General features: G+C 39.6%; 1 protein-coding gene across 1 annotated transcript in view; it reads left to right on the top strand.

Moving 5' to 3' along the window:
• LAPTM4B (lysosomal protein transmembrane 4 beta) overlaps positions 1-11,621 on the top strand; it is a 62,802-nt gene extending 51,181 nt beyond the window's left edge. The window contains exon 7 of the mRNA XM_054190023.1: positions 9,595-11,621. Coding sequence (XP_054045998.1) covers positions 9,595-9,669 — 75 coding nt within the window. The 3' untranslated portion in view covers positions 9,670-11,621. The remainder of the gene's footprint in view (positions 1-9,594) is intronic.
• The last annotated feature ends 1,140 nt before the right edge of the window (positions 11,622-12,761 follow it).

Below are 12,761 nucleotides of genomic sequence, written 5' to 3'. Positions count from 1 at the left end.
AAAAAGTCCATCAAAAGATAAACGGTCTATCACAGTCTCTGCACTCAGGACAGCACATCAACCGTTTGTTACACAAAGTATACTTCTGCGAGTCAGCAGTACTGATGACGTGCAGGCAAGTGCCCCCTGAGAAAGCATGTGATCATCCAGCAAATGCTTATTTTGAAAAAAAAAATGAAGGAAAAATTGAAAAAATAAATATGCTCTGTCCATACGGAATCATGATGCGCAACTAGAGATGCAGCTGTTGAGGGCTGGCCAAGAGGTAGGAAAGACTTCTGTGGCCTGAGGTGGACTATCCCTCCATGCCTTTGAATGGAGAGGGTAATTACACCATTATTCTTGATGACTTTTATGAGGTTACACATGATGGAAAAAGACAATAGCTTCCTGAATCCAATTTTCTTCCCACGCAAGGGTAATCACAATCTGTCCCTAAATATTGCTGTGTCCTAGTAATATATACATTTATTCCTCTATCTGGAGTGCTGCAAACATTGTGCTGCTTCATTACAGAAATCCATAAACTTGTGTAAAGTTTCTTAAATAGTGTCTTGGAGAGCTGGTTGCTTGGAATAAACAAGCAGTTTTATCAAAGGGAAACAAAAGATACCAACTTTAACTTTGTACAGATGATTGTGCAGCGTTGGGGCCTACTTCTTCGCTGAATGGGGTTATAATTTATTTCTGAGCTATTCTGCTTCCAGTTACTCCATCTGTAATCATTCTAGTGTGGTTTCTAAAGGAAATGCATACACATAAACATGAAAATACTTCCTGTCCATGTTGAGAGGAAGGTTTCTTGGGATTTATTTGACAGATAATATGTCATGAAACCCTCAAATAGTAATTAACTAGCACGTTTTGGACAAACTTTTCAAGCAAAAGCATCTGTGCCTAAAGCAAAGTAAAACATCTCTCATTTCATATTAAATATGATTTGGCTTGGATATGAAGCTTTGGCCCTATACCCAGGGCTTTTTTTATCTGGCGACAGGAGAAGGAGAAAAAGATGGGAAAGGTTTTTTATAAACGTCGCTCTCTGACTTCTTCAGAAACAGTTGCTTTGACTGGACTTATTTGACCAGGGCAGCCATTTACATTATAAAAAGCAGCCTCTGAAGCAGATATTTATAAGAATTGATTCTAAAGGGCAGTTGATCTCATCTGGAAGAACATCTAATGCAGGTCTGGTGGATGAAAGTCCCTGCTGCTCTCCAGAGCATGAAGGAAGCTCCATCCAAATGGAGGTCAGCTCCCTCCCCGGCACTCTCCTGACTGTAATGCTTCTCCACATGCCTGGTGTTGGAGTTCTCTCTTCAGCTTGGACCCAAAACTGTTGAGTTGCTTAGTATGAAGAAACTAACTGTGGACTGCACTGCAGGGGAGCAGAGATCCTTAATGGGATGAAAGAGGGATAGAACAAGATAGAATATGATAGAGGTCTTTAAAATCATGAGTGGTAGAGGAGGTAAGGAGGAACAACTGCCCACTGTCCTAGAAAAAGAAGTAGGGGACATTCAATGAAATAGCTAGGTTTCATAGCAGACTAAAGAAGGTTTTTCTCCACATAACACCTAGATTAGCTGTGGGACTGCTTACCACAGGACATTGCAGGTGCTAAAAGTCAACATGGGTTCAAATGCAGTTTAGAAAAATCAGTGGAAGAAAAATTCCTATACAACATGTCCAGTAACTCAGCAAGTCCTTGACATTCAAGTATCTGACAGTTTGGAGAATATTCTAGGCAAGTTGTGACCATATATGCTTGCACTGCTCTTTCTTCATTTCTTTTATTGTTCTGTCTTGCACTTGTCTTTCTTCATCATCCGTCACTAACTGCCGTGATCTGGACGGACCTTTCACCTGATCCGGTAGAGCTGTCCCTGCATGCATGTGCTCAGCTAAAGCATGATGAAAACTAATCCCTACTTCTTTCTCCAGTGCTTCGCTTGTATGCAACGCTTGACTGCTTCTCACAGAATTATAATTATTCCTGTTTCTTCACTACTAGGAAAAATCTCCCTCTTCCGAAGGCTGTCAGTTTTTTCATATAGGCAGTGTAAAGTGTGTCTTCATGTTGAGGGATTAAAGAGAAAACTCTGAATTCTCAATGGATTTAGTTTTAATACTTCCTAACTGTTTCAGTCAATTTCTCTCCCTTGATAATCTGAGTGTGCACGATCTACTGTTCTGCAGCGTCAAATATTACCTACTTTTCTGAAGTTACCTCAGAGATGACCAGATCAGATGATGCAAAGGTGCAGTTTGCACCTGCAGTTTATGAACTGAAATTTTAAAAGTAGTGGAAGATCTTGGGTGACTCATTTCTGAGAACATCTGAAAAGCCTGGGGCTTAAAAACTCTTGGGCACCCATTGTAGAAAAAACACATTTCTTCAGAAACTCTTCTGAAGAGTTCTACTCTTCCCACCCAATGTACAGAAACACTAGAAACTTTTGAATAGTCTGCCTCAATAAAATCATATATATAGTAACTTCCAGTAAATTTTGTACAGGAAATAAAACATGTGCTACATTAATAGGCTTTTTCCCTTTCAAATAAAATACAAAATTAATTATATAATCAGTGATATTTCCATATAGTCCAGTGCTGCGGTTGTCGCACATAGTACTAAGGGAAATAGCTGCCGCTTGGTGCCTTGAGTCTCCACAACAGTGGTCTACTGAGAAGATCTGTATTTCTGAAAACTTTAATCAAAAAATACAGAGAGGGTTTCTTACCCTATATTTCAGACAGCTTCTTACCAAATATTTTGTATGCCAAACATGATATTTTCAGACAACTCTACTCAGTACACTAATAATCACCCTAAACCATCATGTTACCCCATCTTAATTTTACATTTTCCTCTGTAATATCAGACTTCTCAGAAAACAACCACATTGTCAAACTTCTCAGGAAAATGTTGCAAAGAGAGAATTATTCCCAAACTTTCCTCCAGACAGAGTGAAGCAATCAGCAGGCTATAGCTGTTTACGCACACATAAATCTTCTGTTTTCCCCAGGTGATCTTCATTATATGTGCATAGTCAAGAGCCCAACAGCAGGCGAGGGCTGTTGGGACTAACTTGAAGGGGGGAGGTGGCCACCTCGGCAGCCTTCCTTCTAGAGCTGTTTGTGAGCTCCCTCCTTGCTTCACCACAGCTGAGCATCGTTTAGGTTGCAGTTAATGGCTCCTCAAAGCACCACAGCTGTGGGAGGAAATTCCACTCCTTTTGGCTGGGTGAGTGACAGGAGAGCAGGGAAGTAAACATGGAATTAGTAAATGTGATTGCATACCATTAAACCCTCTCCAAACTGCACAACGGTATCAGATTAGTGCAAGTCGGTGGTTGGTCTCGGGCTGGAATCACTGAGATGAAATGAACCCGGAGTAGAGAACTGGTGCATTTAGGCATGTGCCACTTAAAACCTCTTCTTTCAATTCAGTTGTCTCTGAACCTAAGGCATCAGCCCTGTGCCATGAGGAGAAAATTTATCCTGAATTAGGACAGGAAAGGCATGCAGTGACTGTATTTCAGCCTGCAGCTGTGTCAGTGTTCATCCCATCACCAGGCCAGGGGCTGCACGCTGGACAGAGGATCCCAGACGAGGAAATTCCTGCGGTTCAGCACTTCCACATGTGAAGCGGTCCAGCACTGGTTCTGGCACACTCTCACCAGCTGCCTACCGCTGTTCACTTTGTGGTTACTCTCCCTTTTTAAGTAAACAGGGAATAAGGCCTGAACCCACTGACACTTTGTATGTAAGCTGTCTGAAAGAAAAGGCTCCTTTTGGGACCTCTCCCTTTCCTCCCTGCATATTCACACAGGCCTCCCATAAGGATTCCTGGTAGCGGCTTGGGTGTCTGAAATGTAAAGGTCACTTCTGCAGAAGAATGATATGTAATGCATACATAGCTGTGCTGAAGAGGTTGGGGGTAAACATTTCCAGGCATAGGTTGAAATTTCTGCAAATATATATTTAGTTTGTAAATATTTCCACAATTTAGTCCCCGTCTCATACAGTCAATATGCAAGTTTCATCCAACAGAGTTTTAAATCTGTCTTAAGGTTTCCAACACCTTTAAAGAAGTTTCGAATAACATCCCTGTTTTACAAATGGGAGATCTTCCTAAGACAAAGTCAAACAATTTGTCAAAGCTCGCAAGGTCAGCAACAGACCAGGATTAGATTGCAGTAGTGATGACCCTAATTCCACTCTACTATTCATTGTCACCTGTCCCTGTATTGTGTATTGATGCAATGTGAAGTCCTTCCGCATAAAGGACTGGAGTTTTTATTGAAAATCTAAAGTTTGAGAAAACATCCTGAATGCTCACTACAACCACCAGCATTTACCATAGACTTTTAATCTATAGGGTTTTTTGGCATTATCAAGTGCATTTCTGTTGTAGAAGGTGTTAGAGAAAAGTATGTTAGAGCTATCTCTAACAAGACATGAACAAGGTATTTTGCCGTGGGAACTCACAACATTTTCTTACAGCCGCCAGCCAAAATGCTGTTCAAACTCAAAACGCTTATGTGACAATTGTACCGTTCCACCCAGTGGAGATTACAAATAGCTGTGGGGAAAAGTGATCCAAAGCTCTCTGGAGGCACAGAAAGATTTCTGTTGAGTTCAGTGAGTTTTGGGTGAGACCCCTAAGAATGCAGAAGTAATCAATTAATCAAATATTTAAGTTTACTCAAGGACTAAACACATCTTCTCCTCTAGAAATGTACTAGGCACCACACAGACCTAAGAGCTTGAGTTCAAACAGGAATAACTGCAGCAATATGAGAAAACTTGCACATATGCTGAAGAAAGAAAATTTTCTACTGAAAATTCAGGTAAATGTGGAATCAGCGACAAAAATATGGAGTAATAATTGAAATGATGCAATTTTACCCCTCAAAAAACCACCTTTGGGCCATGATTAATTCCGAACTATTTGAATGTATAGATATTTGCCTGTGTTTCTTCTTAGGCAAATTTCTAGCAATGCCTTTAAAAACGTCTTCTCCAAAACCAGATTAACCGGGATGTAAAAAATAAGAAATGACATATGCTTATATCAACTGAATATGTTATAGCCATTGGAAAACTTGTGCAGTAATTATTTCTTCCAGAGAAGGTCATCCTGTATCATCTGCTTTACAATAGAGAGATGCTTATGTAATACAATTATCCAAACCGTTTGGATGACACCAGCTAAATCAGGACCCGGATTTCTTATGGGTCAGTTCTGGATTATTTCTGTGCATTATACAACAAGACTGCTTATCACAAAATGCTTAAATGGTATTGGGAGCAAAGCCCAGGACCCAGGACTCTCTGTCTCTCTTAAGCACGCTAACCATGGGGCTACATAGACATACTTTCTCCCATTTTCTTTCTTTCCCCACAGATTCTTGCATACTTGGCTTCACTGTGACAAGAGGGAGGAAAATGGTCCTTCCAACCTAACTGAAAACCTTGTGTCTGGAGCATTCATATGGCAGATAGGAGCTCTGGGTTTGAACCCTTTTGTTTTGGGAGCCCCTAGAGCTCTGATATCAGAGTCCCTGTGCAATGCTTTTATCACCAACTATACAAACAATGAGTAATGTCACCTCCTCCTCTGGCTGTATATTAAAGGATGATGTTAAAATACTACATGGTTCTTTAATACAGTTACAGGGGTTGTGAAAGAAGTTAGGAGCTTCTGTCCTTTGGATTTTAGGCATCCTATAGGACTTAACCCTGCAACCATCTTCCAATCTCGCTTGCTGGTCTACCAATAAAAAGACCGAACTTCTTTTCACAGGATCACTGAGTTACAAAAAATGGGTATCCCTCGAACTTACTTTTTATAGCAACTTGTGAGTGACAATCTCAAACACTCTGTAAACATTAGTCCCAGGGGAATTAACATACATTTTTCTCAGTTCACAACAAACAAGCAAGGAAATGCTCAAATGTAGAGCCTAGGAAGCAAAATGCACCAGTTGCGCTAGTGCATATTCTGCCTTGGGGATACCATGAACCTAAAGGATGCATATATTTTTGACCTTCATGAATTATTTTAGACTGCATCCATTCTAATTAGGTTCTCAGATAAGACTGTACTGTGAGTTTCTGTGAATTTTTCCAGTTTCTGAATTCACCCTTTGGCTCAGTGACTGTCTTCCATTTTATGTCTCTGGAGAGTATAACATATTGCCTGAATAACTATGCTGTTTTATGTCCAAGGCACTTATCTGCTTCCATTAAACCATCTTGAGATTTAAAATTAACACAAGAGAAAGGAAAATTACTGTGATCCAGATTTTCATCTCAGCTACTTCGGTATAAATCCCATAGTTAAAATTCGAATGGAATTCTCTTTTCCTTGAGATTTTTGTAAACTGTTAACCATTTCAACAGTTAACAGTTAAAAGCTGAGGTAATTCATGTTTTATCATATTTCTCCCTTTTGCCAAAATAGACTTAATTGAGAAAATATGGAAAAAATATTAAGGGAAAGAAAGGGCCTGAAACTCTGTTCTTGTCAAAACTAATTAAAAGGTAGTCTTACAGAGGCAGAGTTGCAAGACTTGTAACTATAGAGTGGTTGAAGAGTTATTCAAACTGTCCTGGAAGCTGAAGGATGATTATTTAGACTTATAGTTGACAGATGATTAACTGTAACAGTAACACAACCACATTGACTGAAAGTAAAACAGGTAAATTAGCCTAAAGGATTTTTACTATACTAGTGCCATGAGGTACTTCGGGTCCCAGTCGGCACCATATATTCCACAAAATCCAAGTGTCTTTGTCCAGGTGTTGTCCATCACATTAACTCATCTTAACCTTTATTTAATATCCTGCCCATATTTTCTTTGTCTAACTCAAACACTGCTAGGTAAAGGTAGTAATTTTGAATTCTGCTCATTCTACACTCATCATTTTTTGTCACTATTCAGTTCCTGTCAGGGAATGCAAGATCAGGATATTTAAATATTTAAACACAAAAATGTGGGGGGAGTAATCCTGTAAAGTCGTCATGGATAGAACTGTTCAGGCAAATAACCTTTTCCAGCAATAAGGTCACCCTAAACCTTACAGACATTTGGCAAATACTCTTTAGCCTTCCACTGTAGATATTTTCTTGTGAAACTTAGGAAACTTTTTTGTGGTCTCCTCAGTCATACCTCACATACCTTGAATATTCTTATTGAAATCCATATGCCTTGGGATTTAGTCAGCGCCTTCTCCAAAATGGCTCCTGTAGGTAGTCCTATCTCCCCTCACTTCTTGTTGAAGTGTTGATAAGTGACAAAGTGTCTTCTAAAGGTTCCTTGGGGCTGTTGACCCAAGTATTAGTTTTGGGTCCATAGAGCAAAGGGGAGTGTTCACCTCCCAGGAGGTAAAAGCCTCACCAGGAGGCTGTTTTCCTACCAGGAAGGTTTTGTTTCATACAGGAGCAAAGAGAATGAAGAAGCTCACACGTATGAGCAAATAAATCCCCCAGGAGACCTACTGCAAATGACAGAAACCTCAATGCTGGAGTAGTAATATTGATTTAACTACAGTGGTCTTAGGACACATACATCTAAAAGAGGATCAGAGCACAAGAAGAAGTGTTGTCCTTCATTAATCAGCTCGTAGACCTGGAAGACAGACAGCTTTTTGGATTGCGTCTGCTGTCATTTTTTACCACGTCTGATGAAATGGACTCTGAACCTGAAAGGAATGGACTATGGTTTGGGGCTTAGCATTACAAGAGTGCAACAAAATGGCTAAATCTTCGCAAAGAGAACCTCATGCATTTTCGGAGTCATCTGTAGATCAAATTTTATTACTAATTATATTGCTTGATAATCAACCAATGAACGTGTTTCAGTACATTTAAGAAACTAGTGCCTTTTTTAGTAACACAAGAACTTTACTAGAAACCTGTTACCTGTTATTAAACTAATGATCACCACTAGGGAGAGGACCTCAATTGTAGTGTTTTTCACAGTTTACATGCTTTAGCAGTGTTACTTACTGAGGTTACATTGCAAAATATATTTTTGATTTTTTATCACAATATTTATTTGAAGTTCTATATGTTGTTCTAATTTCACTAGATAAGTAGACTGCCATAAGATGTTTGCACCCTTTAAAGTTGGCATAATTGATTAAGTGCTTTTTGATACAAGGCTTTTTAGATTATGTAGTGGATATATGCATAGTATATTTCATTTACAAGCTCAAACATACGGTGTTAATGAAGAGTGATGGCCCTGACAATTTCCTTTTCTAAATAATGAAATGTTTTGATTAAGGGATGAAGACACCAAGGTAGCCACTCTGTAATCTAACAAGCATGCGCACGGATGTACTTGAACACATGGTCGTCAATGCATGTCTGTAAACTTACATAAGTATAATGTGAATCACCCTCGGAACCATCCCACAAAAGCCTGATGCAAAGTCTATTTAAAACTATAGAAAGATTCCCACCGATTTTTTTTAACGTTGTGGACGAGGTCCAAAAGGGATGATTACGGATGTTTCTTTGCAGAAGACAGGTTATCAACTTCTTTAAGAACTGGCGAAATCTTCTCATGGCAAAACTTCCATTGACTTCATTGAGATCAGGATTTTCCCTATGTATGTTTAGACAATCAGCTTTATGTGCTCTTTAATGACTAAGAAGCAGTGCTGATAAATCTGGAGTTTCCTTCATGAATAACTGACCTTCAGCTGCATAAAATATCCCTGCCAGTGTACTACAGCTGATATTCTTACACGATATTGAGATATTTTAGGCAACGTACACTCATTCTTCATTCAGACATCTACTTTATCCTCAGCCTCCGCCGGGATTCACAGACCACATGAACTTGCTTAAAGAAGTAGAAATCTTGGTTCAAATCCCTCCGCTGCCCTGTGTGGCCTGAACTTGCATCTCCCATGTCCAAGGAAGCTGCCTGGCCTCCTACGAATGGGGATGATATATGATTAAAGCTGTCCTAATTTCTATCAGATGTTTAAGTATTCACTGAAGGACTTATGGGAATGTAGGTCTTCCTTCTCCCAGCTGAGTGCCTCAGAAGCACAAAACTGGAGATTTATTTAGACATTGGGTAATTTGTTCTCCATTTGCTTTCTTTCTCCTCATCTCAAAATAATTATTAGCTATTCCAGGGAGACCTGAGAAAGAGAGGGTTTGGGGACTTTTCTCGCTTTGGCTTAGCAGTTTGAGCATTCCTCCAGGAGACATGGTTTAAGCGCTCTTGACAGAAGAGAGCTGCAAAATAAGCAGCTACTGTCGCTGCCAGATTGAACAAATTCAGGTCCCAGCAATGAATGGTTGTTGGCTGAAATCAAGCTGTCGCTGGAGTCAATAAGAAATGAGAAGAAATCGTGTTTTCCTTCATAATGAAAACAGGCACACAAATTGAAAAGGAGGAACTTCAAGCTAATACTGTTTCATTTTCTAACTATTCTGCTCCTGCTTACTAATTTACTCTTTTTTGTTATTTTTTAGGACAAGGCCTTAAGGGTTTTATTTGCTGTAAATTTTATCAGCTGGCTTCTTTTTTAAAAATATAACCTTTTTTTCCTTTCCTGCAGGTTCTGTTGCCACCATATGATGATCCTGCAAACGGAGCTGCTAAAGATCCACCACCACCTTATGTGTCAGCATAAGTGAGAGAGTGCTGCGTACCTAGGGAGGATAGCTTTACTCTTCAGACGTTGGAGCAATAGTTTGATAATTTCACTTCCAGGATATAACCTCTATGGGTTATACATTGCTGTTTTGCTGACATATTGAAAACTAAATTCTATGATTAAAATTCTGTAGATAGTTTTAATAATTTGCTGCAACTACAGTAGTGTTTCAGAAACTAGTGAACTAGTTTCATAACAATTCTGGGTAGTGCTAAGGTTACGGTAGTCACTGAATAGCTTTTTCCACCACCTCTGACATGCAGTGCTAGAGAACATAGAACTTTGCATTCTCAATGAGGTTCAGAGTGTAATTTTTTTATTTTATTTGTAAAATTTCCAAAGCATTACAAATGTGTTTCTCAGATGCCCACTTTCACCTTCAAAATACAGACCAAGTCCAAAAAAGTAACATTCCACTTCATTCCTGTTCTGCAAGCATTTATGAAGTTATTATGCTAGGAAGGATGATCATTGCAAGAAGAATGAGTCTTACGCACTACTCTCATCAACCTGGCTTAGGGAAAACAAATTTAGTTGGGAAGAATAAGTATAGGGAATGAGAGCACACAAAGCACCCTGTGATGTGTAACAGGACAGAACCTGTGGTCTACACAGACTCACTTTGTCCCAGCCTGCAACCATTCTAACCATTTTAACACTCAAAAAAACGAGTTCTTACCAACTTCTGGTAATTTTCTTTTCCTGCCTACACGCCTTTTTCCTCCCCACCAACTTCAGAAATAGTATTTTGAGGTCACAAAATCCTTGCTTTTAAAGTCCCATGGTTAGGTGACGAAGCTGTCTCTCTCAATATGCAAATGTTTTCCCATTGGAATGTGCCTGTAAATATTGCAATGTTCTGCTGAGTGTGAACTAAATTATGCAGATTCTAAGATATATGTTCCCAACCTATGGGAAACTTATGCATGTAACTTCCTCAAGCATTAGAAAATATGTTTTCATGTTTCTCATATACATCAACCTGGGGGTTTTCAATTCCTTTTATGACTGAACTGGTTGTGCTGAGAATCTTTCTCATGGGACTCATCCATCCATGAATGCTTGTGTGAGGTATTAATTCTTCCCTAGAGAAGTGCCTCCTGCACATGTAACTTTTTGTTGTTGATGAAGCTCCTACTCTTAACTGAAAAGGAACAGGAAAAGGGAATATAATGTTTGTCTCTACCTCTCATTGTTTTCCCCTGTGTTGTCTCCTCTGCATTTGGGGTGATTGAACAGGCTGAAGCTAGACTGATGTTGCTCACTGCCCCAGGTAAAGGGCAGTGCAGAGCTGAGACGCAGTTTGGAGGGCCACCAGAAGAAACCAAGGTGCTGTCCATCCTGTGACTGAGTCCACACCCTTCCTAAGGAGGACACCCGTTCTCACCCTCAGTGCATTGACTCCATTCTGCAGACTGAAGAAGGGTGGAAATTTTCCTGCCTTTTTCTGGAAAAGAGCTTTCCAGGGGAACACAGGACCAACAACTTCTTTTCACTGAGGTTGCCACTGTGACCTGTCCTTGCAGAGGCCAGGAAAGGAAAGGACAGACTGTTTCTGCCCGTCTTTTCCACACCCCTGGGAAAAGACAGGTCCCTGTCTGCTTGTTGGAATTTTACTTTCATGTTCATCTACTCTGTGATCAAACTAAGCAATGCTTTTGACTAAACCAGTCTTGAAGTCCATCCGTTGATCTCTGTCACAGTCCTATTGCTTCCTTCATAATAATGTGTTATTATCTCATTATAGTTATGTTCAGGAATTAATCTGAATTTGGGGGTTGGGTTGGCTGTCTGGGCTTCTGAGCTTCATTTTCATTCATTCTTGACAGATTTGTGAAGGATTTTAAACAGTCATCTGTTTGAGAAAAGCTGATTGTAAATACATCGCATCTATGTATGCAAACTTCTCTACAATAAAAGGGTGTTTCCTCAAGACTATGGAATCATTTTTGCTGTTCTTCCAGGCACAAACATTCACAAATTCCTATCCAGTCAATCTGGCATGGCAGGATTTTCACTGTAAATGACCTAAACAACAGTTTTTCACTCCACTCACTAGTCCATTTGCCAGCTTTCCCTCCATACTGTATAAAGGGATAATAGAACAGTAAGTTCTATAATTTATTGTACAATAAAAACAAGAGATAATTCAAGCTTTTGGTTCATTGTCCAGAGCTGCAGGCAGTTTTCCATGTCTGATGAAGTGTGTAATACAGAACAGGGCTATACTGAGCTACACCGAAAGCTGGGGCTTCTTTCTCTCCACATCATTATAGGGATAATGTTGTGCTAATTCACATGAAATTTCTGTAGACTTTAGCTTGTCTTACTAAAGAATCAAGACTCCTTCACACACACCATACGTGCATAAGTGTGAGTGCATGTGTCCTGCCAGTACTCCTAAGACTTTTTGGATTTTGTCCAATTTGAGTTAAAGGAGGCAGGGAAGTTATGGTATCAAAACCATGGCATTTCTGCACATACTGTAGATAAACAGCTGGGTAGGAGGGAGCAGATAATGCAATATCAGTTCATCTCTGCTGACATATCAGAGGATCCACGTGGGAGGTGAGTTCCCCTGCTCCCAAAGAAAAACAAGATTCTCTGGGTTACATGAAGAGACACGAACTCCAGCTGAAGGGATTTTATCCTCAGTTGTTGAACTCATTCTCCATTTCCATGTCTAATCCTGGGGAATTTACTCCACAGCATTTCTATAATTCATTTTTAATAGTCAATCATCTGTGACACAGAAATCCGTTAAAAACGTGGCTTCTTAAGTTTCTTCACTTTGGGAACTGTCGGATCCTAACAGTGCTTTTTTTTCACTATTCCTTGCATTTTTTTCCTTTCTCCCAGATATTAGGAGCATGTGCTTACTCATCTTCTCTCCTGTTTTCTTATCTTAAACTCTAACATAGCAGTTTATTATTAATAATTTCTAGTAACTTAAGAGTGGAAAGAAAATATTTTCAAGGTATGTTGGCATGGAACATCGTAAATATGGGATGAAAACCAGTAAGCAGGAATCTAAACCTTGATAGTACCAGAAACATAAGTAGATCTTT

The sequence above is a fragment of the Rissa tridactyla genome, chromosome 2, assembly GCF_028500815.1.
Source record: "Rissa tridactyla isolate bRisTri1 chromosome 2, bRisTri1.patW.cur.20221130, whole genome shotgun sequence".
NCBI classification, from domain to species: Eukaryota; Metazoa; Chordata; class Aves; order Charadriiformes; family Laridae; genus Rissa; species Rissa tridactyla.
Note: the sequence above shows the minus strand (reverse complement) of the source record. Positions and strands in the feature narration are given on the sequence as shown.